At 34.5% G+C, this 26967-nt stretch overlaps 1 protein-coding gene and 1 non-coding gene across 7 annotated transcripts in view; one reads left to right on the top strand and one right to left on the bottom strand.

The window, feature by feature from the left end:
- Positions 1-26967, top strand: part of CNKSR2 (connector enhancer of kinase suppressor of Ras 2) — a 286598-nt gene that overhangs the window by 80461 nt on the left and 179170 nt on the right. For all 6 annotated transcript variants that reach the window (XM_061407935.1, XM_061407936.1, XM_061407938.1 and 3 more), the window contains exon 4: positions 9621-9708. In XM_061407935.1, the coding sequence (XP_061263919.1) occupies positions 9621-9708 (88 nt within the window). The remainder of the gene's footprint in view (positions 1-9620; positions 9709-26967) is intronic.
- LOC133243660 (U6 spliceosomal RNA) lies at positions 26683-26789 on the bottom strand. The gene has a single exon (XR_009735200.1). It is a non-coding gene; the product is annotated as a U6 spliceosomal RNA (small nuclear RNA).

The following is a 26967-nucleotide window of genomic DNA, read 5'->3' as shown; positions in this document are numbered from 1 at the left end:
ACACCTGTTTTACATTTTGGGGTGAACTTTCATGCACAGCAATATGATGACATTATTGCAATTTTTATTTTATGTCACTTGAAGGAGAAGAAAGGAAAAGAAAAAATAGGAAAAAAATCTTTAGTTCCATACTGAACTAGATGCTTTGCATGTATTGACTCACTGAGTTCTCACAGAACAGATATCATTATCACCATTTTACATATGAAACATGAAGTAACTTGCCTAAAGTTATTCACGAGTGTGAAAATTATCATTTGAATCTATGTTGTAATACAAAAGCCCTTCTGGTTTCACTCTTATCTTGTTCCTTTGTTATACTACATTTCCTTTTGAATGTGGACTGATTCTTCAGAATTTTGAGGAAGTAATTCTTTGGAATGCAGCATATATAAACATATATTTGTACTTGGGTGTTTCTCTTCAAATGCTAAAGAAGAATACCACTTTTCTGTTTCTGGCCTTGATACTTCAAAGTGCTATGTAAAATTTTGTTTCTAGAAAGTTTATTTCTCATTCTACTTTGAAGACATCAATGAGATATTTTAATATCACTGAAAGAATGCTAGGGGAGATGTTTACAAATCACAAAACCCGCAATTTCAGTAGAGCTTCTATTTAAATAATATTTAAAATGTTTGAAACAAACAACACTTATTTTAAAAAAACAGCTCCTAACATTTCTTAAATAAAATCTAAGGCTAACAAAATCCTTTTTTTTCATTCTTATTTTAAATAGCAACGAATAAAACAACAGACTTTCCCAGAGGAAAAACCTCAGATAGGAATCACAGTTGGTTAATATTTTTATTGTTTATTTTCAGTTCATGGTTTACTTGTCTATTTTTAACGTACGTCCTGCTATTTTTCACACCTCATCTTTCTTGCAGTTTTATATGGCTTTGCCAAAATGAATCTATACTTTGAGGTTTACAGATCAATTTATGTTCTATGTTGTGCCATAACCTTATTAAAAATGTTCAAAAGTATTATTTATAGAAAAAGTTTATATTACTATTTATAGTGAAAGTTTAATCTTTTCTCTCATTTTTAGCATTAATACCTATTTCTAATTGTTTCTACATTTTAGGACCATTCTGTTTTGAAGGGATCAATGCGATATCTTTATATCATTGAAAACCTTTTAAATATTTAAGGCATAAAGGTTGGGATGCTAAGGAAAGAAATGTATTCTTTGAAATCTTTTCCTTTATCTAAGAAAGTGGTTGAACTAATTTCTTCTTTCATGATAAGGAAATATAGGACAAAAGTTATTTCTATACCAGGGAAAAATTATAGAGGCAGAGAAAACTACCCCAAACACTACCAGATGCTTGTTGTTTGGTCTTATTTCCTCTTGTGTGCTCACTGCTCCCACTTGGCACCTCTTGTTCCAGAAATGAGCAGTGATGTTAGCAAGGCTGCTGTTCACACACTGCCCCTCAGGCTCAGCAATGTCAACCTGAGAAATATTAAGGCCTTTCAGATTTCCTGATTAACTCTTAGCTTTTCTTATTAGCTTCTAATTTGTTTAGGATTTCTGAAACATTAATAACCTTTCCATAAATGCTTTTGTTTGAGAAGAATGTACAACAAGTAAGTTTTTTATAGTATCAATAACTTTTTTGTTAGAAGTATAAGCATTATATTATCCATTAGATTTGAGGATAGTTGCGTATTTTAAGATCTATGTAGGATAGTTTCTGTAATGGCCATTTATTAATGAGTCAAGGATTTTATCTTTTTTAAAAAACTTTTAACTTTTGGCATCAAAAAGTTTTCATGCCATGAACTTAATTTCCTTTAAGTCAGCCACTTATTTTTTTCTAAGTAGCCTGAGCTCTAACTTGGGGTTTTTTGAGACTGAGAAACAAATTCCTCTCATAATTTTGTTTTCAAACTGATCGTGTTCAGCGATTCTGTAATGATAATTTCTTTATCTCATTAAGTCATGATGAGCTTATCTCATCTTGATGACTTATCTCATAAGTCATCTTTGGTAACTCACGAAGATTGGAACCTGTCAGCCTTCTTTTATTTATGTATGTGTATAGCCAAGATCATAATACCAAATATTAATATATGCTAGCTAAGAATGGTTGTCAGTATAGTTGTATGTGATTTACCTTTAAAATGAAAACGTTAGGGGGATTCACTACAAGATAAAATTTATGTTTTCCTTGCTATATGTTTAGATTTTTTTCCCATTTTTTTTGGACACTTAATCTTGAGTGAGAAACTGGTCCTACTTGAAATGTGAAGGATCAGGAAAGTGGAAAACACACCTTAGAGTTCAGTTTGCTACAGGCATTCAGTTATCAAATAGATTTTTCTTTTGGTACATTTTAAAGATCAAATGAGTATTTTTTTTTAAGAATTTATAGGGAAAATCATGCTGTACTTCATCACTTCTGAATGAAGTTTTAGATTTTATTAACAGTCTTTGACCTTTGTAAAACTAGGAACCCAAGCTCTTTCTAATCATGCCAGAAGCATTTTGAATTCTTAATTAAAATGCCAATTTTTATGCTTCAGTGCAGCAAAAATGGTCTTGGGTGGTTTTTTTAAATGATGTTTTCCTAGAAGTACTTTTATCTTACATCATTAAAAAATTGTTTTATTGAGGCCTAATTTACATTCTATAAAATTTATCCCCTTTAATGAGTTTTAATAAATTTAGATGTAGCTATGCAATGATTTCTACAATCACACATTTTAGAAAATTTCCATCAGTATAGATTTGTTTAAAACTGGATCCTGCTTACAATTAAAGAGGTTAATTTTTTTTTAACAGAGAACACAGATTAATTAATTGCATATATTTTGCTCTAATTAACATTATTTGAATTCTTAATGATTCCTTAAGTTTTAGTAAATTTTGTTGGAAAAATATACTGTTTTGAAATAGTAATAAGCAGTAGTGGAACACAGCACAAAATAGACTGTGATATATAGAATCATTTAGAAAGCAATATGTTAAAACTCCTGGAGAAAGAAGGCTTCCCCTGTGGCTCATTTGGTAGAGAATCCACCTGCAATGCGGGAAACCTGGGTTCAATCCCTGGGTTGGGGAGATCCCCTGGAGAAGGGAAAGGCTACCCACTCCAGTATTCTGGCCTGGAGAATTCCATGGACTGTATAGTCCATGAAGTAACAAAGAGTCGGACATGACTGAGTAACTTCACTTTCACTGGAAAAAGGGTCATTAAATAAATGGAATTGGGGCACTTGATTAAGCCTTTCTAAAATAAATTATGATGGAGCACTACCTGTTCACTAAAGTAATTTTAGGTATATTATTTATTTAAGCGAGAAGCATTAGTTCAAAAGAAACTGGAGAAAATATAGACAAAATGATTTCCAGATGTAGACTTATTGTTTTAAAATGTGCAATAAAATACAAAGAAATATATTGTTTGATTATATAATATCGAAAAAAATGATTAGTGTAAGATAGAAGACAAACTGGAAAAATACTTGTAGCAAACAGTTTTGAGAAATGTAGGGTTAATGTGTATTATGTGAATATTACATTTAAATTAAAATATAAAACACCAAAGTGCAGTAGATGAGCCTATCAGAACAGATCACATCAGTCGCTCAGTCGTGTCCGACTCTTTCCCACCCCGTGAATCGCAGCACTCCAGGCCTCCCTGTCCATCACCAACTCCCAGAGTTCACTGAGACTCATGTCCATCGAGTCAGTGATGCCATCCAGCAATCTCATCCTCTGTCGTCCCCTTCTCCTCCTGCCCCCAATCCCTCCCAGCATCAGAGTCTTTTCCAATGAGTCAACTCTTCGCATGAGGTGGCCAAACGACTGGAGTTTCAGCTTTAGCATCATTCCTTCCAAAGAAATCCCAGGGCTGATCTCCTTCAGAATGGACTGGTTGGATCTCCTTGCAGTCCAAGGGACTCTCAAGAGTCTTCTCCAACACCACAGTTCAAAAGCATCAATTCTTCGGCACTCAGCCTTCTTCACAGTCCAACTCTCACATCCATACGTGACCACTGGAAAAACCATAGCCTTGACTAGATGGACCTTTGTTGGCAAAGTAATGTCTCTGCTTTTGAATATGCTATCTAGGTTGGTCATAACTTTCCTTCCAAGGAGTAAGCGTCTTTTAATTTCATGGCTGCAGTCACCATCTGCAGTGATTTTGGAGCCCCCAAAAGTAAAGTCTGACACTGTTTCCACTGTTTCCCCATCTATTTCCCATGAAGTGATGGGACCGGATGCCATGATCTTTGTTTTCTGAATGTTGAGCTTTAAGCCAACCTTTTCACTCTCCACTTTCACTTTCATCAAGAGGCTTTTGAGTTCCTCTTCACTTTCTGCCATAAGGGTGGTGTCATCTGCATATCTGAAGTTATTGATATTTCTCCCGGCAATCTTGATTCCAGCTTGTGTTTCTTCCAGTCCAGCGTTTCTCATGATGTCCTCTGCATATAAGTTAAATAAGCAGGGTGACAATATATAGCCTTGACGTACTCCTTTTCCTATTTGGAACCAGTCTGTTGTTCCATGTCCAGTTCTAACTGTTGCTTCCTGACCTGCATACAAATTTCTCAAGAGTCAGGTCAAGTGGTCTGGTATTCCCATCTCTTTCAGAATTTCCCACAGTTTATTGTGATCCACACAGTCAAAGGCTTTGGCATAGTCAATAAAGCAGAAATAGATGTTTTTCTGGAACTCTCTTGCTTTTTCCATGATCCAGCGGATGTTGGCAATTTGATCTCTGGTTCCTCTGCCTTTTCTAAAACCAGCTTGAACATCAGGAAGTTCACGGTTCACCTATTGCTGAAGCCTGGCTTGGAGAATTTTGAGCATTACTTTACTAGTGTGTGAGATGAGTGCAACTGTGTGGTAGTTTGAGCATTCTTTGGCATTGCCTTTCTTTGGGATTGGAATGAAAACTGACCTTTTCCAGTCCTGTGGCCACTGCTGAGTTTTCCACATTTGCTGACATATTGAGTGCAGCACTTTCAGAGCATCATCTTTCAGGATTTGAAATAGCTCAACTGGAATTCCATCACCTCCACTAGCTTTGTTCGTAGTGATGCTTTCTAAGGCCCACTTGACTTCACATTCCAGGATGTCTGGCTCTAGGTCAGTGATCACACCATCGTGATTATCTGGGTCGTGAAGATCTATTTTGTACAGTTCTTCTGTGTATTCTTGCCATCTCTTCTTAGTATCTTCTGCTTCTGTTAGGTCCATACCATTTCTTTCCTTTATCGAGCCCATCTTTGCATGAAATGTTCCTTTGGTATCTCTGATTTTCTTGAAGAGATCTCTAGTCTTTCCCATTCTGTTGTTTCCCTCTATTTGTTTGCATTGATCGCTGAAGAAGGCTTTCTTATCTCTTCTTGCTATTCTTTGGAACTCTACATTCACATGTTTATATCTTTCCTTTTCTCCTTTGCTTTTTCTTCTAGTAAACAATTTAAAAAAGAAGAGACAGGGATTCCTTGATGGTCCAGTGATTAAGATTTTGCCTTCTAATGCAGGGGGTGAGGGTTCTATCCCTGATCAGAGAGCTAAGATTCCCGCATGTCTTGGAGCCAAAAAATCAAAACATAAAACAGAAGAAATATTGCAACAAATCTAGACATTAAAAGTAGTCCACATTAAAAAAGAAGAGAAAGAAACAAACTTCTAAGTTGTATAATATCAAGCAACAATTTCAAAGTACCTGAAGCAAAAACTGTCAGAACTAAAAGAAGAAATAGATAAATCCACAATTACAATTGGATACTTCATCTCCTCTCTCAAAACAGAACATAATGATTAGAAGAGCTGAGCACCACCACATAACAAGATATAATTGACATTTTTAGAGCATTTCATTCAACAAATGTATAATACAATTTCTTTTCAAGTGTCCATGGAACATTCAGAAAGGTATACCACATCTGCATTATAAAACAAACTTCAATACATTCAAAATAATTTAAATCAGAATGTCTTCTTTAACCATAATGCAGTCAAATTAGAAATCAAACAACACACTTCTAGTAATCTATGGACAAAAGGAGGAAATCTCAAGGGAAATAAAAAGAAATACATTGAACAGAATGAAAATTATGATAAGTCACAATTTTTGTCAGTTCAGTTCAGTCACTCAGTTGTGTCCGACTCTCTGACCCCATGGACTGCAGTACACCGGGCCTCCCTGTCCATCACCAACTCCCAGAGTTTACTCAAACTCATGTCCATTGAGTCAGTGATGCCATCCAACCATCTAATCCTCTCTCATCCCCTTCTCCTGCCTTCAATCTTTCCCAGCATCAGGGTCTTTTCCAATGAGTCAACTCTTCACATGAGGTGGCCCAAGTATTGGAGTTTCAGCTTTAGCATCATTCCTTCCAAAGAACACACAGGGCTGATCTCCTTCAGAATGGACTGGTTGGATCTCCTTGCAGTCCAAGGGACTCTCAAGAGTCTTCTCCAACACCACAGTTCAAAAGCATCAATTCTTCGGTGCTCAGCTTTCTTTATAGTCTAACTCTCACATCCATATATGACTACTGGCAAAACCGTAGCCTTGACTAGATGGACCTTTGTTGGTAAAGTAGGTAAAGTAATGTCTGTGCTTTTTAATATGTTGTCTAGGTTGGTCATAACTTTTCTTCCAAGGAGCAAATGTCTTTTAATTTCATGGCTGCAATCACTATCTGCAGTGATTTTGGAGCCCCCAAAAATAAAGTCTGTCACTGTTTCCACTGTTTCCCCTTCTATTTGCCAGATGCCATGATCTTAGTTTTCTGAAGGTTGAGTTTTAAGCCAACTTTTTCTCTCTTTCACTTTCATCAAGAGGCTCTTTAGTTCTTCCCGCACTTTCTGCCATAAAGGTGGTATCATCTGCATATCTAAGGTTATTCTTATTTCTCCCGGCAATCTTAATTCCAGCTTGTGCTTCATCCAGCCCAGCATTTCTCATGATATGCTCTGCATATAAGGTTAAATAAGAAGGGTCACAATATTAAAATTCAATTATAATATAATAATACAATTTTTATATATGACAATATAATAATGCAATTTTTGTGGGACACAGCTAAAGCAGTTCTGAAAGGGAAATTTGTAAAAACTGCTTATATGAGAAAAAAGATCTCATATTGCTATCTAAGCTCTCTTCTCAAGAAAATAAAAAATCAACAGGCATGGGCATAAGGTTTCAGTTAAGCAAGATGAAAAAGTTATAGATACCTGGTGTAGAACATTGTACCTATAGATAACAATACTGTCTTTAGCTGGTCCTTTTGTGATGCCAGTTGTTTTGCTGTTCACACTGTACTGTTCACTGAACTTAGCATAGATAAGGTATGCACTAAGAGACTGGAAGAAGACTCGAGGAGCCACAGGAACTGCAGATGTGTTTATTCTCTCCTGGCTGGCATGACAGCCATAACACAGCCTCTCTCCTGCCTGACACAGCAGCCATAGCAATAGCCATAGCATAACCATAATGTAGCCACAACGTAGTCATGAGATAACTTCATGTAACATACCCATGATGTCACTCCCGTGTACCCCCAGTGCTGTAGTAGCCAGGGCTTTCATGGTGAAGCTCATACAGGCGTACTGTACAAGGTAGCCTGTTGACCAAGTGAGTACCTTGTGACGTGTGTGTGCAGTACTGTAAGTGATCTCAGCTGTTACATAACTGTGTGAAGCCATTGTTTACAGAACATGGGGCAAGGGGTTGAGAGAGACTGACTGGTGCCATCTTCTTAATTTCCCCACACTGTCTTTTATAGTTAAATTTTTAAGAGGTTAGATCTCATGTTAAGTATGCTTAAAAGAATTAAAATAGAAAATAAGCCCAAAGCAGCAGAAGGGAGCAAATAATAATGATCAAAGAACTAAATGAATGAAAATGGAAGCACAGTATGTTGAGAAGTCAATCAAAATTAAAAGGATAACAAGAAATACTACAAATAACTCTTTATAAATACATTTGACAGCTTCGGTGATATGACTCAATTCCTTCAATATCACAAACTACTTAAACCAGTTGGAAAACTATCAGGGAAATTAAATAGCTCTTAAATATAGATAATAAATACATAGGGAAAATACATATAACTTTGGGAAAATACCAATTAAATCTGTGATATGCCCCTCTATAGCTATTAGAATGGCCAAAATAGGTAAGTGAAAAATATGATTTTTAAAACTATAGCTAATAAAGACCCTCTCATATGGACACCTATGGAGATGGGAGGTGCTTGAGTTCTAGAGTTTTTCTATAAGAGAGACATTCAGATTGTAACCAAGAAGCAGTTTTATATAAATTGCCTTAAGAGTTATCCGAAGCACTGAAGTTCTAGTTATCTGACTAGATTTTTAGCCCCATATCTTTTCTTTTTGTGTTCTTGTTTTCTTTAAACTGGGCTTCCCATATAATCTCTGGTCCCATAAAAACGTAATTGGCATTCATAGACAAAGAGGATAAAGAATAATGGAAGTAAAAGTCACTCAGTTGTGTCCAACTCTTTACGACCCCATGGATTATAAAGTCCATGGAATTCTCCAGGCCAGAATACTGGAGTGGGTAGCCTTTCCCTTCTCCAGAGGATCTTCCCAACCCAGGGATTGAACCCAGGTCTCCCGCATTGCAGGTGGATTCTTTACCAGCTGAGCCACAAGGGAAGGCCACTGTAAATTCATTTGGTGGCAAAACACTTGCTTGGGAAGACTGCTGCTGTCTGTAACATTCTTGAAAATATAAACCTTGTACCAATATATATTATTTGTATGCCAAATTGTTTGATAAAGGATCTGAAGTGACATAAGCCATTAGTTTAGTACAAGTGAAAAGCTACTTAAACTCACAGCAATTGGTATATCAGTGTTTAACTCTGGGCTGTGGAATCTGGGAGTCAGCCTTCCTCTGTTTGAATATTAGCTCCACCACTTACTAGTTTTCACTTAAGCTTGCTGTACCTCAATTGTCTCATATGTAAAATGGGAGTAAATAATAGTGTCTTGGAAAAGGGAATAGCAACCGACTCCAGTATTCTTGGGAAATCCCATGAACAGAGGAGTCCAGTGGGCTACAGTCCATGGGGTCCCAAAGAGATGAACATGACTTAGTGACTAAGCAAACAACAATAATAGTGCCTATAAGAGTTGTGAAATTTAGTACATGTAAAGCAGTTAGAAGAATAACTGGCACATAGTAAGTCCTCAGTAAGTGATAGCTGTCATGAGACTAAGCTCTAGATTGTGACTCTTTCTAGCTGATACTGGACTCAACAATGTTAGCTTCATTTGAAAAGAACCCAAAATGTCTTTGCTTAAGTATGCCATTTTTTATTTTATTTTAGATGTAGTAAAGAGACTTTGTGAGTACCAGAGAACTTTTAAGTATTAAGAACTAAAAAAAGAGAAAGTAGTATGATGGAAAGCAAGCATTGTTTCTTGTATTTAATTCTCTTCCAAGCATTTCTCTTAAATTTTTTTCCTTAAGTACGTTCTGAATATTTTTATCACTATGTAATCTTAAGAACAATTCATTTCACATTATTCAAAACCTTATTTTATGTTGTTGTCTTTGGGGACCTTTCAAAAGCTGTTCCGATTAATCACAGTTTTCCTTTTCCCTTTATAGATCACCATTTGCTGCTGTCACAGACTATTCAGTTACAAGGAATAATGTCATACAGCTCTGCTTGGAATTAACAACAATCGTGCAACAGGTATTAGCTGGCAAAATTTCCTTCTGTTAATTTATTAGTATCATATTCTTGTTTAATATAAATTTATTTATTTTAATTGGAGGCTAATTACTTTACAATATTGTACTGGTTTTGCCTATTTAGCAAGCATTTATAAAATACTGGTTTGGGATTTTTCTCATTCAAAGATAAATGGTTCATTAGCAATCAAATACATAATTCATTGGAAAACTGTGCATATAATAGCCCAATAAACAAGGGTTTTATTTATCAGTAGATGTAAATTAACCTGAACCTCTAGAGACAGTATTATATCAATAAGTAAGGTTGTTAGTCTTAAACTTTTAGTGGGGATGAATAAACTATATTGACTTTCACAAAATTAAATTGCCCCATTTGGATAGCAATCTGAGACTTTTGCTCTAAGATGCCATTAGTTCCTTATTAATACAACTAACTACAGTTTTATTTATATAGGTATACATAATAAATATATATAATAGCCTTTAATTATACTTAGCATTTAAGTGATCTATTTACATGACCCAGTTTTTTTACTTTGAATATTATTTAAACCAGGGACTGCCAAATCAAATGTGTCCAGGAGTGCAGCAACTAAAATGTCCTGTCATAAGATATGAAGAAATGGTAGAGGAAGGAATTGACTAGTACATATACTGCAAAAATTTGTTTAAATCTAGCAAAACATATCTGAGAGGTGTAAGGCCAGCAAGCACCACTCTGTAGAAGCCAGATGTCAACATAGTGCTGGTGCTACTTTCTCATTATTTGTTAACCTATCCAGTGATGCAGAAATAGGAAAAGCAGAGGATAAAATGTGATGATACAGAAAATTATTGAGGAAATTAATGATTTAACTTATCCTTCTACTCCCTGTCTTTATTACCAAGGATAATTAACAATTTACTATATTGCCTATATTTTCTCAAATAAGAAATTTTATCAGTACAAATTTTAATGTTTCAAGTGTATTTTCTGTTGTACTATGTAGATTTTATTAGCACCATTTCTCTGAAACTGCAGGTGTATAGAAAGGAGAGTTAAGTTTGTGACTTTTAATTGTGGAATATAAGAGACATTCATCATTCTGTCATAGCAGTAAGAAAGTCAGTAACTCAGTGCTGTTAGTCACAGACATTGATGAAGATGATAAATATTTGAAATACTCTTGTCTCAGTACATGTCTTCGTATTTGATATCAGTAAATTTTATTTCTGAATGTCAAAGATTTCTGGATAATAGGGAGGAGAGGCATTTGAGGGTGAGGGTCAGCAAATGTTTTCTGTGAAAGGCCAAATAGTATTCAAGGTTTTGGAGGCTTTATGATATAGGCTATATGGTGTTTGATCCAACTGCTCAATTCTGCTGTTACTCTGCAAAAGCAGCCACAGACAGTGTGTATGTGAAATGAATGGGCATAGCTGTGTGCCAGTAAAACTTGTGTTATGAAAACATGCAACAGGTTGAATTCAACCCTGGGCCACAGTTTGCTGACGTGTTCTAATGCTAATCCAGTGTGTCCAGTGTGGTTCATGGACTAGTGGCATTATTATCACAAAGAAACTTGTTAGAAATTCAGATTCTTGGCACACACTGCCAAATTTACTGTGGGGAATGCCCAGGAATCTGAATGTTTACTAGTTTTTCAGGTGATTCTGGTTCTCATACACTGTTCTAGGGCATAGGAATGAAAAAGCAGTAATATAGTCTATGGGTAATTTTTCCTGTAGTTCTGTATTATCAGTGACATTGCTTCAAAAAAATGTTTTCTAAAGCGACTTTTAAAAGCCATTAAACTTGACCAGAGACTTGAGATGTGGATAGCAGACTATTAGTTTCTTCTCTTTTACTATGAAAAAAATTTTCTCTGCTTTAAGGGTACCTGTTGTACAGTATTTGTATGATAATTGTTTATAGTATATTGGATATGTGTTCAGGAGTAATCTATATGCAAATAATCCTTGTTTTGCATTTTATGTATATAATTATATACATATATAATTTGCAAATGGTTATTGTCTGCTACATGACAAGATCTGTGATAATCATATTTATGTATTTCTTAATGTTTTCATTTATGCATGAGACCCAAGACAATTCAAATACTGTGGAATTAAATGGGAGAATTAAGTTTATTTTTTTTAACTTTTATACATGAGAAACTCATGCTTATTGTCAGTTCTTTGAGAATGCAGTCCATCTGATGTCACCTTCTAAAATAATGTAATTTCCATGCATAATTATGACAGAAAGTGGGTGTTTTTAATTTCTTATATCTCTTTTAAACATCTGAATCTAGATAGCCAGTTTAAGGTTAACTTTTGAGTAACTGGCCCATTGTTGCCTTGTAAACAAAGACTGCAATTCTTCTAAATGGCAACTTTGAAAAGTTTTCTTGAAAAATATTGAAGGAGAATCAGGTGTAATCATTTTCACTGAATTCATTCATACCTAATTTTTTCCTATATAAAAATAATCTTATGTTATTAGATTTAAACAAACTCATCTTTTAAAAAGTTACATTTCTTTTAACATTACCTATAAAGTCAAAAATGGACAATTTTCTATGTTTATAATTCACAGGTTCTAGAACATAATTTTGTCACGATAACCTTCAGACGTTACATTCGGAACGGCTGAAATGATTTTCAGTGACTTTAAATTTCCTGTAGAGGCATGTGCAGGGGTGAAAATGCAGTTTGTGTAGAATATGACTAACCCACCCATTCCGCTATTTTAAGAACCTACCATCTAAGTAACAAGCGATGCAGTTTTCATTTCCAGAATGTATGAACACCTGCTATAGACATCTACTTCATAGAAAACATATGCCATTCTGATATTGCCCTCAGAGGCTTGTTCATGCTCACAATAGGACCTTTTAACAGCTACACTGTTTGGCTCAACGTTCTCTTTAGGAAGCTTACTTCAAGGCATAATGGGTTTGAGTTTTGGTAATTTACAGATCAGGAAACATTAGGTAGAATAGAGAGAGATGTTTTTACAGCTTGAACTTTAAGTACATTTTGTCTTGAACAAATGCAGAATTACTGAAATTATCCCCAAATAATTGAAATACTCCAAGTATACTGAGGACATAGAAGGACTTGCTGTACCCTCCACCCACTGTACATTCTGTTTTGAAGAGGATGCCTTGCCCTTCTTAGGACGTTTTGCCCTGATATAACCCATTTATTTATTTATTTTTTAAAGTTCAGTAGCTCATAACATTTGTCATTGTTCCTTCTATCTCACCCTCATTTCCTGATCACATGTCCTGTTCCACATGTCACTTTTAAGATTTCCAAACAGAAAGTTCTCTGTACATGAATGTTCTTGGTTCTTGCCTTGCCTACCCCATCCCAGTATGTACCTGACTTGATGTCATAATTCATCTACTTTAATTCTTTTCTGTTGTACCTTAAAGGAAATATTAGATGTAAATTTTTCTTAATAAAGCACATCTTCATGACATTCTGGTTTAATCTACTTACAAGTATAGAATGGATCACGTTCAGACTAGTTATCCTAAAGCCCTGCTCTGATTCTGTCGCTTTCAGCAATTTTCCCCTAATCTCCAAACTGATTACAAATTCCTCTCTTTGGAATTCAAAGGACTCCTAGTATGGTTCTAACATAATTTTGATTTTATTCTCTAATTCTCCTTTGTATCTTAATTGTACTCTAGTTCATGTGGATGAGTTATTGTTGGTAAAATAGATCTTGTAGTTTCATCTTTTTATGTTTTGAGGCTGCCTCAGAACATTCCCCGTATATCTTTTTATCTCTACCTGCCAAAATCATGTCCCATCCTTTAAGGCTTCTAGGGAATGCCACCTCAGTTGTGAAATTTTTACCATTCTCATAATTGTTTATATTCCCCCTACTTTGACCATTTATATTTAATATAATTACTAATGTGATTGGGAATAAATTAAATATATCACCCTGCTGTTTGTCTTCTTTGTCTCCAGTCTGGTCTTTGTTCTTTTTTCTGCATTGATTATCTTATATGATTCCATTTTGTCCTTTTTATTAACTTCTCAGATCTAATTCTTTGTTGTGTGGGCAAAGATAGAAAGCTCTTATTTTACATGCATTTTCTATCTTGTCAGTTATAGTCTGCTGTGAATCATACTTATCTTTCTTCCATTAGATTGTTATCTCCTTGAAGACAGGAACAATGTGTGCTTGTTACTTACTTGTTAAAATAAATTGACCTGAGCCCCAGTTATCTTATATGGTTTAGCATATGCTCATTTATGCTCTTCCAGAAAAGTCCAGAATTAAATGCTTGAATTGTTACTCATTTTTATTTCACCTCCTGTGTAAAAGCCACAGTTCTATCTCTGCTACTCATATTAAGAACCCCAGAGATATCCAGAGATACCCATCACTTTGCATCTCAGTTTATTCATTAATTAAAATTACTGATCCTCATAACAATTTTCCAATGCTAGAATGAAAGTGAACAAAACTTCAGAAACACCATATGCTTTTATATAATGCTAGCAAAACATATTTTTAGAGGAAACTTAATTATAGTCATGAAATGAATGTATGTAAATCATCTCTTAAATAATCCACTGTTTTTTACTGTTATGTGATGACTTATCTTTGATACAAGGTCTTTCTGGGCTCTCTTGTCTGTTGACTCCTATCTTTGCAATAGGAGTGAGGATGATAATTAAAATAATGAAATAAAACAGTTAACTGTTTGCTTATTGATGATGAAAATATGGGTAATTTTAATTTATTTAGACTACTTTTTTGTGTTTTTCAAATTTTCTAAAACAAATTTGAGTTAGAAAAATATGAAAAGAATGCTATGTACATTGAAGAAATACTGCTTAAGTTTGATGGAAGAGCACAGCATAGATGAATACTTATTATATTTTGAAATAAATTATGTAGTTTACAAACAGTCAGTGTCCATCTAATGGTTTCATTCAGCCATTAAATACACAGTAATCATTGCATTCACTTGGACTTGTATGCAGTATCTAAAGACTGAATTAAACTTAAGCTGCCAGTAAAAGAGGCCAATTTGAATAAGCAAAGTGTAGATTAAAAAAAAATATCTAGGGCATGCATTTATTACTAGGCTTTCAAGAAATCTCATCTGAACAGTTATGATGATAGTTATGCTTTGAAATATGCTGTACTTCAAATTATTTTTCACTCAACTTTAATTATTTTTATTCCCTTTGCAGCAAGATGAGATGATCAATATCTAAAAATAAACTGTCACAAATAGATTTTTTTCCCTTCTTAACACAAAGGGGTGTTACTGTGAAGTAAGTGGAAAGTGCCTTTTGATATTAGCTACTTATATTTTAAGTAATGCAAACAATAGAGGAGAAAGATACTTTTCTTTTAACAAGTTCTGTTTGGAAGAATTTATTTAGTATTTCTGTATCTGTTTTTCTTATTTCCAGTTGTGATGGGTTTAGACTGTTATAGTTAAAGTCTTTAAAAGAGATTCTTCCCCCAGCACCTCTTTCCCACATAAGATTGATTATAATAACACATTTGAGAAAAAAGGGAAACTGGTTTTAAAATCTTAAATGGAAAGAATTCTTACAAAGAACTGAAGCTGTAGTATTTAGAGCACTGTCAGCACCTGAAACAGAAAAGTGAGACAGGTACCCACGCACTTCTCAGCATTGAAATACTTGCCATGATGCCTACTCTAATGGGTATCAGCTTAACCTAAAATTATTCTAAAATTTTTTCCAGTTCAAACACACAAAAAATGATTAATTAGATTGTCATATAGTTAAGAAATGGTCATAAAAGTATCAGTTTGCAAGGTTCTACTTTGGTGGAATTTAGAATACTTGGGGCAAGGGACAGAAGGTGGGAATGATGAGTCCTGGGAGACTTGAGGCTTAGCCCCATTGTTTCATGTATATACATATGCATACGTATTTTGAAAATGGTCTTTTTCATTTACTATTGTGCCATAATGTTTTAAAAATTTTATGCACAGTTATTAGGTTTTCTGTTCTTTAAAAATGTTTATAAGATAATAATACTTGTTAGTTTAAAAAATACAGAAAACCTTAAAGAATAGTTACTGTCATGTTAATTTAAGCACCAGAAGCAACTGTGCCACTGCTATGGTCTTTCCTATAAGTGTCTTTAATTAAGTTGTTATTCTGACTTTCTGCCTGTTCATTTGTTTGATATTTTCCCTCATATTTACCAATCTAATGCATTTTCTTTTTTTTCTAAATCTTCATTCAAGAAAATGGAAAAATCATCTTCAGAAGTCAACATTAGTAATATTTCTTTTTGATGGACATCTTCCTCTAAATTATGTGTGTGTACTCTCTAATCAATTTTGTTACCTTTACATTGTTTTAAATACAAATCAGTAAAAGTAAACTATTTATGAGTTGTTCTTAAGTATACATTTTTAAATAAAGATGTATGTGAACATATTGAGTATATAATCCTTTCTGAAAAGAATGCCTGCTTGAATTTAATCTAACCTGTTTTATCTTAATCCAGTTGCTATTTACTCAAGGTAAATTCCCAGGAGAAAATAAGAGCTTTTTAAGGACTTAATTGAATTGGTATTTATGGTTTAAATTGTTAGGGCATGTATTTATAAATACTAAAAAAACTTAAAAGATTATAGAATTTTGTAAAAATAGGCTTAGAAGTGATTTTTAATGTTTTATTAAGGACTTATACAAAAAAATTTGGCCTGTAAGTTTATTGACAATAGCTATCATATTTTAACTTCATTATACTTTATCCATATGAGTATTACCTCCTTTACCTTCCTAGTTGACCTTTTATGTTATTTACTCTTTTATTTTATGGCAAAGTAGTATAGTGGGCTTTGACATAAAGTAGATGTGAATTCATCATGGCTCTGCTTTTTACAAACAGTATGAACTTTAGCAAATTACTTCATATCATAATTTTGTCTTCATCTATAAGGTACATCACTTTATTGGATTATTATAGGTGAATTTCTGTGAATATTGGAAATTGATCTCGTTCATGATCTGTCATTTTAGTGGGAGCTTAATAAATGGCAATTTTAGTTATCTTGTATAGCAAAAGATCTTTGGAAACCCTTAAGTCAGTTTCTCGTTTCATACAAAATTTAAAGGACTGTTTCTCTGCTTACTTTTGGTATTGAGTAGCAATGAAGAAAGACCTAGTTCTGAAATGAGTGACTTTTTTTTAAAAAGGATTTTGGTTTAATTTCAGATATTTTTTAGCATTTAAGGCAATTGATAACTATGCTTCATATTCTGAATGATATTTTGAAATGTCCATGTTCAAATGGAATACAGAAATTAATTTTGATTACTTGTGAATTTGCCCTCCCTATCCACATATTCAAGTAACCTAGAGTTGAAAATGGAAAATTCAAAACAGGTAAAGGTAAAAGGCTAGTGTATAATAGTAAGTTACACAGAGTTTGTGTTCTAAAAGGGATATTAAGATTCAAGTAGTAGTGAGATACATGTATACTGGGGTAGGCAGGCTACATATTTTATGGTTCATGTAGTAAGTATTAAACCATATGAAAGCTCAGCCAAGATAGTCTATCATTCATCTCAAACATGACTTTCAGTATTATTTTTGCTGTATTTTCAGGGCTAGTGGTTAAGCCTTCCTGAAACAGACATTCTAGGTGACCTGAAAAATGGACTTGGGCTCTTGGGATTTGAAACTGGGACATTTCAGACCAAAAACCAGGACAAACTTTATATGTAATTTTTAAAAAATATGAATTGCATTACTTAGCATACCTGTTGAAGGCAATATGAAAGATGATTCTTTTTTATTTTATATTTAAGCAATATATTTTAGTTCAATACTCACTCCTTTAAGTTTTCTTCAGTTGTTTTAGCTGACGATGAGAAGCAAAACCATTATCTTTTTAAACTTTTCTTTATGATCCTAATATATAATGAATCAGATAGTAGATATACAACTATTAAGCATAGTACCCAGGTAGCTCAAGGAATGTTTTTTTCTGAAGACAAGTATGAAACCAAAAATTTATAGAATTTACAAAGCTGAGATTATGTTGTGTGTATGTGCCTATATCCCTTTAAGGCCTGGAATATAGCATTATAATCAGAATAGATATAAATACACAGAGAAAAAAAGAAATCCTCATTCTTGATGTTTAAAAAATGATTATTGATAGCTGCAAATTTTCTGAAGGCTCAGAACAAAACTAAATAAGTGATGAAATTATTACATGCTAATAAGACTTTAGGAAAGCACTATTTAGAATATTGGACATAATAATTTTTTATTCTTCCAGCTTTATGACACTTTTTTTATGGGAAAAAAAACTTTAAAACTTATATAAAATGAAATAGCTTGTTTTTATAGGTTCATTCTTTTACAAACTTAGACTGTGTTGCATATTATCTGAGCGTCTTACCAAGACACTTTTAAAGATGTAGATATTCAATAGTATCATCATTAATAATAACAGAAGAACTGGATGTGTGGTGCCATTTAGTATACTAATCAAATTCTTTTAGGTAATAAATAACAGAATACTATTTTTCAGACATCTGTTTTCTCACTATTATATTTTAAAAATTATGTTATATATACACACACAAAATAATTCATGTCATATATACGTTGTGAGGCATAAAAATAAATACTCTTAAATTGGCCATTTAATAGCTATAACATTACCAATATTGTCTTAGTTATAATTGTGCTCTTTCTTCTCATTACCCTGCCTCTTCTAAAGGTGTTTATTATTTCATTTTTTTCCTTTAAAGTAATTTCATACATTTTCTAAACATTTCATTTAGTTAAGCTTGACTTTGAGCTTTGTACACATAGTATCACTTTGCATATTACTTTTTTATTTGATAGTGTATTCTGAACTAATTCATGTTTTGTTTAGTCACTGTAGTTCTTTCACTTTCAATACATAGATTACTTAATTATATGTATATACTTCAGTGTTTATTCATTCTCCTGACCATGAATATTTGAAATATATACTTACATTTAACTATGTATGTAGGAGGATAATTGCTGGATTATACAGTATACACATGCTCATCTTTAGAAATGTACCACATCCTTTTCTCAAAGTTTTATTGCTTATTTATGTAATATACTTTCATTGCCTTCCTATTTTCTGAATTACTACATTTTGTCATACTGTCTTATTATACAGTTCACTTTCCAAGAGGCTTTTAAAATATTCTCCCAAAGAAGATAGAACATTTAGCATTATTGCTCTATTATATATAAGGAAATAGAAAGATGGATTACACGATTCTTAACCCTTTTAGGTGGTCAGGTTTTCAGAAGAGAATCCTTGATGTGCTTCCATTTGTAATCTACTGTGGTGATTCCTTTTAAAAAATCAAGCCAAATGTAATACTAATCCATTTAAGAAAAGATTTGCTGTAGGAGACTTGGTAAAGGCAACTTTTCTGCTTTTTGCACCTGAGTGTCTCCAGTGCCAGGCAAATAAATGTTGAAAAAAGGAAAGGATTCATTTTCTCTTTAAAATTTCACCTAAAAAGGGGTTACAGGATTTTAAATGTAATCAGTGTAACTAGTTCTGAGGCTGATGAAAACCTGAGAGAGAACTAAACAAAATACTGATTTCTTTTTTCAAAGTTGATAAAATCCAGGTATATCATGATTATTACAGATATAGTCCTTAATATTTTAAGGCTGTGGTGAACAGTATGGAGATTACTTAAAAATCTAAGAATAATACTACCATATGACCCCACAGCCCTACCACTGGGCATATACCCTGAGAAAACCATAATTCAAAAAGATACACTTACCCCAGTGTTCATAGCAGCACTATTTACAATGACCAGGACATGGAAGCAACCTATATGTCCATTGACAGATATATATATATACACACACACTGGAATATTACTCAGCCATATAAAGGAATGGATTTGAGTCAGTTGTTGTGAGGTGCATGAACCTGTTAAACAGAGTGAAGTAAGTCAGAAAGAGAAAAGCAAATATAGTATATTAATGCATATATGTGGAATCTAGAGAAATGGTACTGATGAACCTATTTATATGGCAGGAATAGAGATGCAGACATAGAGAACAGGCTTGTGGACACAATGGGGGAAGGAAAGGGTGGGACTAATTGAGAAAGTAGCATTGAAACATATATATTACCATGTGTAAAATAGATAGCTAGTGGGAAGTTGCTATATAACACAGGGAACTTAGCTGGTGTTCTGTGACAACCTACGGAGTGGGATGGGAGTGGGGGTGCGAGGAAGGTTTAAGAGGGAGGTATGCTTATGGCTGGCCTGCGGAGGTATGCATATGTATGTTTATGGCTGATTCACATCATTGTATGGCAGAAACCAACATAACATTGTAAAGCAATTATCCAATTAAAAATAAATTAAAGAATAGTTTGAGGCTGCTTCTGTTTCTTCTCCTTTTAATGCTTGTAACTCCAGGGAGATGAGTTGGGTGGGGGCAGGAGGGGGACAGTGTTAATGGTACTTGTCTCCTTGTGAAACTGGTAATAAGCTGGTGAATTAAGAATTATAGTGGTTCTTCCCATTTAAAGTATCTGCATGAATGCTTTCCTGTCCCGTCTTCCTACCTGCTTTTTAAAATTGAAATGTATTCTACCCTTGGCTCTTCAGTTCACCTTTATAACCCCTCCCTCAAGCCACGTCATCTGGATAAATCCTATATCTTATGACATTTAAAAATTATTAGCAAGAAAAAAGGGCTGTATAAAGTATAATAGGCAGGCAATGGTATTATTTCTATTTTGAGGTTGGCAAAATGCTTTTAGAACTTATCAGATTTATCCCCCACAATAATCAGGTGAAATAGGTAGACTAAATGTCATTATCTCAATTTTGTAAATGGATAAATGGAATTTTAGAGAGGGACAGTGACATGGTCAGTTAGTGACATGACCAGGACTCAGATCCAGCTGCTTTGACATGGTTTGTAATACTTCCTGCTCATTGTTTCTCAAGTTTGGCTTCACCTTGGAATGGAGTAAAGAGCTTTTTATTTAAAAACATAGATATTGGGTCCCATCCAAGACCTATTAAATTAGACTCTCTTGGTAGGGTTGTAATAAGTTTTTTTAAATGATGCCTCAGTTGATTCTAACATAGAGCCAAAGTTGATAACCACTGTGATGTAGTCACACTGCTTTAATGAGATGAACGTGAGGTAGTAAGAAAATGTATGTGATCAAGAACAGTGCTTCCCAATGGTTGGTCCAAGGACTATGATTTACCCAGGGAAGCTTGTTAAAAATGTAGTTTTCTTGGACTTCACTACAGTATGAATGGTTGAGAGCAATGGATCAGGAGGTCCAACTATTTATAGGTTATATCAGCCCAGAGCCCACACTTTTATAAAACAGGCTGAAGTTTCGAATATACAACTGTTGCTATCAGTTCATAGTCTATTTGGGTCATAAATGTATTTCCAAAAGGGTTAGACTTGTTCTTCGAAACACCAAATATATATGTTATTAACAAAAATGGTCCTTGTGCATTCATAATAGCAAGAGAACCCATTCTAGAAACTAATGTGGTATCAACAGACAGAGGTAGAACTAGACTTACTAAAACAAGAAGGAATAGTAATATTTTAGCATTTTTATAAACCATATTATGCCTTATTTGGATTATATAGTTGAATCATTACACAAAATCTGTGACATAGATTTCATACCTACCTTAGATGAAAGCAAGAAATCAAAGAAAATATAGAACTGCTTTTTAAAGCCACTGGTTTTCTGAGATATTTTGCCCAACTGCTGATGTAGTTTTTAATAACCATGGCCTCTTGGGTTGGCTCAGAATAACCACTGATGTGAGATAGGTAATTCATAAGATATTAGACTCTGACACAAGTAAAATAACGGATTGAAATTGTAATCAACAGGGGCAGGTTGAAGAACTGGTCAGAATTAAGTAATTAGGACAAGTGAGCATAAATCAAACTGAGTAAAAATGAGGTAAAAATTCTCTAAAGTACAAGATGGGAAAAGACTAGATTTGCATGAAGGTAGTAGAATGTAATCTGAGGTTAATTGTGAATTACATTCTGTGAGGAGTGACATGGCACCTCATATTTCCTGAAATGAAGAAGTACAACCTGTAAAATTGATGAAATAGTTATTGTATTAAACTCTGTGCTGGTTAGATCTTCATTTGAGTGAGTGTTCTGTTTTTTCGCCTTTTTATTTGATGGAGGATTTTATCAGTCAAGATAAAGTTGATTATGCTGTGGTAACAACCTGAAAATGTTAGTGGCTTTTAATAATGCTCATGTCCAGTGCTCATGTTCCATGTCCATCCTGGGTTGCTTTAGCTCTTCTCCACATCCTCTTCATTTCACAGCTCAGACTAGCTTCTTCTTGAATACTGCTTGCACAGGGAAAAGAGAGCCTGGTGAACTATGAACTGGTATTTAAAGTTTCTGCATGGAAATAAGACATAGCACTTCAACTCACATTTTGTTGAACAAAGTAAATCATAGGTCCATGGCCAACATTGGTGGCTCCAGGAAATTTACTTTTCCCTTAAGAAAAGAAAGTATATATTTAGAAATCATAATACAAATCTGCTACAATATTGAACCTATAAACAATTTCATTATAGCATTTACTAGAATTTTAAGGACAACAATGTTTATTTGAATATAAGGAAAGGGGCAATAAAATTAGGTGCTAAAATTTCAAATATCAAGAAAACAGCTTGGTAAAGGTTGAATTTGAAGAATTTCTTCTTTTCCCTCAATGCTGTATTTATATGCGTGTGTGTGTTTCTTGGTATTTGAAGTATAGTCTACTGGAATATAGGGTGGTAAGTTTGGTGGGAAGGGGAGACTTTGGTGAGAGGGGGAGACTTTGAAATTTTTCAAAGCATAAAATTCTACCCGATAATCTCTCAGTGTTATGACTAGGAAATGCCAAATGGATACTGATTCCATGTAATATCTATTTTGAGGGTGTACAATGTTCAGCCTAGATATAAGCTAGTATTATTACTTTAACAATTTAGTATTTGTTATGATTTGAATATCATCATCATTGATCTAAAAATATTTGTTGAATGCTCGGGTAGATGTTACTTTTTCAAATGTTGGACATAGTTACTAAAAGAAACGGTTCCATTTTGTCTATGAAAGTGCAATCTAAGCAGATGAATAGGGCAAAGATGCATGAGCTTAAGGAATTTTTTAAACTAATACTTGGAATCTGTTTTCATATATCTTATATCTTCCATTTATTTTCTGGCAGTCAGATGTATGGTCTTGAATTAAAGAATTAATGTTTAATTGATATCTTTATTTCCAATGGGGTGTGGTATTAATCTTTGCTTGAACTCTTCAGTTGGATTTATCACAAGGGAAAAATTCTCTCCCAATTTTAGACACTATAGATTTTCTTTCCATTCTCCAGGTAAGAATACCAGAGTGGGTTACCATGCCCTCCTCCAGGGGGTTTTCCCAACCCAGAGATTAAACCCAGGTCTTGCATGGCATCTGGTCCCATCACTTCATGAGAAATAGATGGGGAAACAGTGGAAACAGTGTCAGACTTTATTTTTTGGAGCTCCAAAATCACTGCAGATGGTGATTGCAACCATGAAATTAAAAGACGCTTACTCCTTGGAAAGAAAGTTATGACCAACCTAGATAGCATATTAAAAAGCAGAGATTACTTTGCCAACAAAGGTCTGTCTTAGTCAAGGCTGTGGTTTTTCCAGTGGTCATGTATGGATGTGAGAGTTGGACTGTGAAGAAAGGTGAGCAGCAAAGAATTGATGCTTTTGAACTGTGGTGTTGGAGAAGACTCTTGAGAGGCCCTTGGACTGCAAGGAGATCCAATCAGTCTATGCTAAAGGAGATCAGTCCTGGGTGTTCATTGGAAGGACTGATGCTGAGGCTGAAACTCCTAATACTTTGGCTACCTCATGTGAAGAGTTGACTCATTGGAAAAGACTGTGATGCCAAGAGGGATTGGGGGCAGGGGGAGAAGGGGACAACAAAGGATGAGATGGCTGGATGGCATCACCAACTCGATGCACATGAATTTGGGTAAACTCCGGGAGTTGGTGATGGACTGGGAGGCCTGGCATGCTGTAATTCATGGGTTGCGAAGAGTCGGACACCACTGAGCGACTGAACTGAACTTGCTCATTGCAGACAGATTCTTTACCGTCTGAGCCACCAGGAAAGCCCAAGAAGACTGGAGTGGGTAGCTTATCCCTTCTCCAGCAGATCTTCCCTACCCAGGAATTGAACCAGGGTCTACCTGCACTACAAGCAGATTCTTTACCAGCTGAGCTACCACAAAGCCCTTGTGATATATTAGATGGTCATTATAGTAAGTAACTTGAACATGTGGAAGCTAGAGAGACTTATTATTACAAAGAAATTTTAGCTTCATTGAATAAATATAAAATTCTTGATATCTTTTACATAATGCTAATCTTTGTGCTGAGAAAGCCCCAATTATTTTTGTTGAAAATATCTGCTGAGATCATGCAAATTGAAGTCTAATACCAAATTCATATTTAAAATGATTTTAAAACTGTGAAACTCAGTCTTTTTGTACAAAATAGGAGTGTGAAGAAACTAAATATACTGTGCTAGTTTGTTTAGCAGTTAGTTTTGTTTTTAACATATGGCTTTAAAGTTTCGTTTTTATAACTAACCTATAAACCCAATGTTAAATACTTACTATGGAATATGAAAATAGAGACTCAATGGAATAAAATAATCATAAGTGATGAATTCACATTTATAGCATATACAGGGCCTCTGGAGATATTACAGAGATAGTGCAGTTGAATATAGGGTTCCTTTTTTGAAAATATTGACAGTCTAATGGGAAAGACCAACAATTAGATCACTGATAGAAACATAAAATGCATACAGTTAGAGTTATCTGGCCATTCAAGACCATTTTGGATTTGTTGGATTTACCTCAGTGGTTTTTGGATTTGTTGGAGAGCCACTTAGATGCTGGAAAAAAAACTCACTTCTGCTTCTACCTCCAAGTCTGTATAGCTAAAAAAATTAGTTTCCACATTCATCCAACTGCTGGAGCATTAGTATTTCGTTGTCAAGTAAAAGATGAGTGATTAGAGTCAAGTGTGCTTTCATTTTAGATGAGCTCCTGTGGGAGAGCTGGAACAGAACTTTGGAGAGGAATATGATCCAGGGTGCAAAAGAATGTAATTATGTTCACCGACAGAAAGACTAAGATGGTCTCTAAGGTCATGCCCACCCACATTCTCCTCCTATTCTTGGTTTATTGCATTTTTTGTTATAATTCATAACCGTATTTAACCTAATGAAAACCTTAGCCAATTTTTTAAGTGGGTCATTTTAAAATTTCTGTTTTTTTTTAATTTTTTTAATTTTTTTCTTTTTGTTTTTATTTTTTAACTTTACAATATTGTATTGGTTTTGCCATATATCAAAATGAATCTGCCACAGGTATACATGTGTTCCCCATCCTGAACCCTTCTCCCTCCTCCCTCCCCATACCATCCCTCTGGGTCATCCCAATGCACCAGCCCCAAGCATCCAGTATCGTGCATCGAACCTGGACTGGCGACTCGTTTCATATATGATATTATACATGTTTCAATGCCATGAACATTCTTCTCATTTCTGAAATAACATCAGGAAAACTAACAAGTTTGTGATCATTGAGTCAGTCACAATGGTGAAGGGACTGCCAAGGAAGTAATTGTTGGGCTATTATACTTCTGCCTTATTTGCCAAGGACATTTATCTGAAATGAAAATTAAACTATGGCATATTGATAACATATTCAGGAAGGATGTTAATGCCTGTCCATTCACCGTGGACATTCTTCTTTTCACTTGAAGTACTCAGTCAGTTTCAGTCTCTGATGAACCTTAATTTAGTTTGAACTTTTATCTTTCATCCATTGCAAATCATTTATCATTGGCACTGCTTTCTCAGTGCCCACAAAACTATGTGATGGGTTCTTGGAATTCATTTTTCATGCTCTTCTGTATTTTATCTTACAGAGAGAACTGGTGTTATTGTACTGTGTGGCTACTGTAGATGTCATAGTAGACTGGACTCTGCCCTTTGCTGAAGGGGAAAAAAAATGAAGGATCTGGTTAATGACTGGGAAATACCTTCATGGTTTCTTCCTAGATATTGCTTTTTCTGTTTTTTGTTTCTTGGTAAATGGCTTTTCCAGGCTTCCCTGGTGGCTCAGCAGTAAAGAGTTCACCTGCCAATGCAGGAGATGCAGGTTTGATCCTTGGGTCAGAAAGATCACCTTTAGAAGGAAATGACAACGCACTCCAATGTTCTTGTCTGGGAAATCCCATGGATAGAGGAGCCTGACTGGCCACAGTCCATGGGATCGCAAAGAGTCTGGCACATCTTAGCAACTAAACAACAAATGGCTATTCCAGCTGTTGGATGGACTAAGTATATTTCTCTAGACTTGTGCTGTTGTCTAATATGGTAACCACTAGCTGCATGTGGCAGGTGTTTTTTTTGGCCACATTGTATGGCTTGCAGGATCTTAGTTCTACTACCAGGGACTGAACCCAGGCCAAAGCAGTGAAAGCATGGAAACCTAACCACTGGACAACCTGGGTATTCCCTGAATGTGGCAATTGAAATGTAAATTAGTTAAAATTAAAGAAAATTACAAATTCAGTTCCTCATTTGCACTTAAGGCATTTAAAGTGCTTAATAGCCACACATGTCTAATGACTTGAATTAGACAGCACAGATATGTTTTACTGTAACTCTGTTATCACTATAACTTTTATTAGATGTCTCTGTAACGCTTTCTCCAGTTACTCCTGACCACATAACTAACTTCCTCCATCTCTTTTTTTTAAATTAATTTATTTTTTATTGAAGGATAATTGCTTTACAGAATTTTGTTGTTTTCTGTCAAAACTCAACATGAATTACCCAAAAAATACGGAACGCTTCAAATATTTGCATGTCATCTTTGCTCAGGGGCCATGCTAATCTTCTCTGTATTGTTCCAATTTTAGTATATGTGCTGCCGAAGCAAGCATCATCTGACTCCTAAACATTCTCTGACCTTGTCCATAGCTGTCTTCTCACTACACATATTCTTTGTTGATGAATTCATTGTTGTTTCATTTTTCTTGTACCTTTAATTCTCCCTTTAATGTAAATATTTCCCAGCTTGGATTCTATTCTTGATCCAATTCAGCTTTTTTCTTAGCTACT

The sequence above is a fragment of the Bos javanicus genome, chromosome X (genome assembly GCF_032452875.1).
Source record: "Bos javanicus breed banteng chromosome X, ARS-OSU_banteng_1.0, whole genome shotgun sequence".
In the NCBI taxonomy this organism is placed as follows: domain Eukaryota; kingdom Metazoa; phylum Chordata; class Mammalia; order Artiodactyla; family Bovidae; genus Bos; species Bos javanicus.
This window is presented reverse-complemented; position numbering and strand designations above follow the sequence as displayed.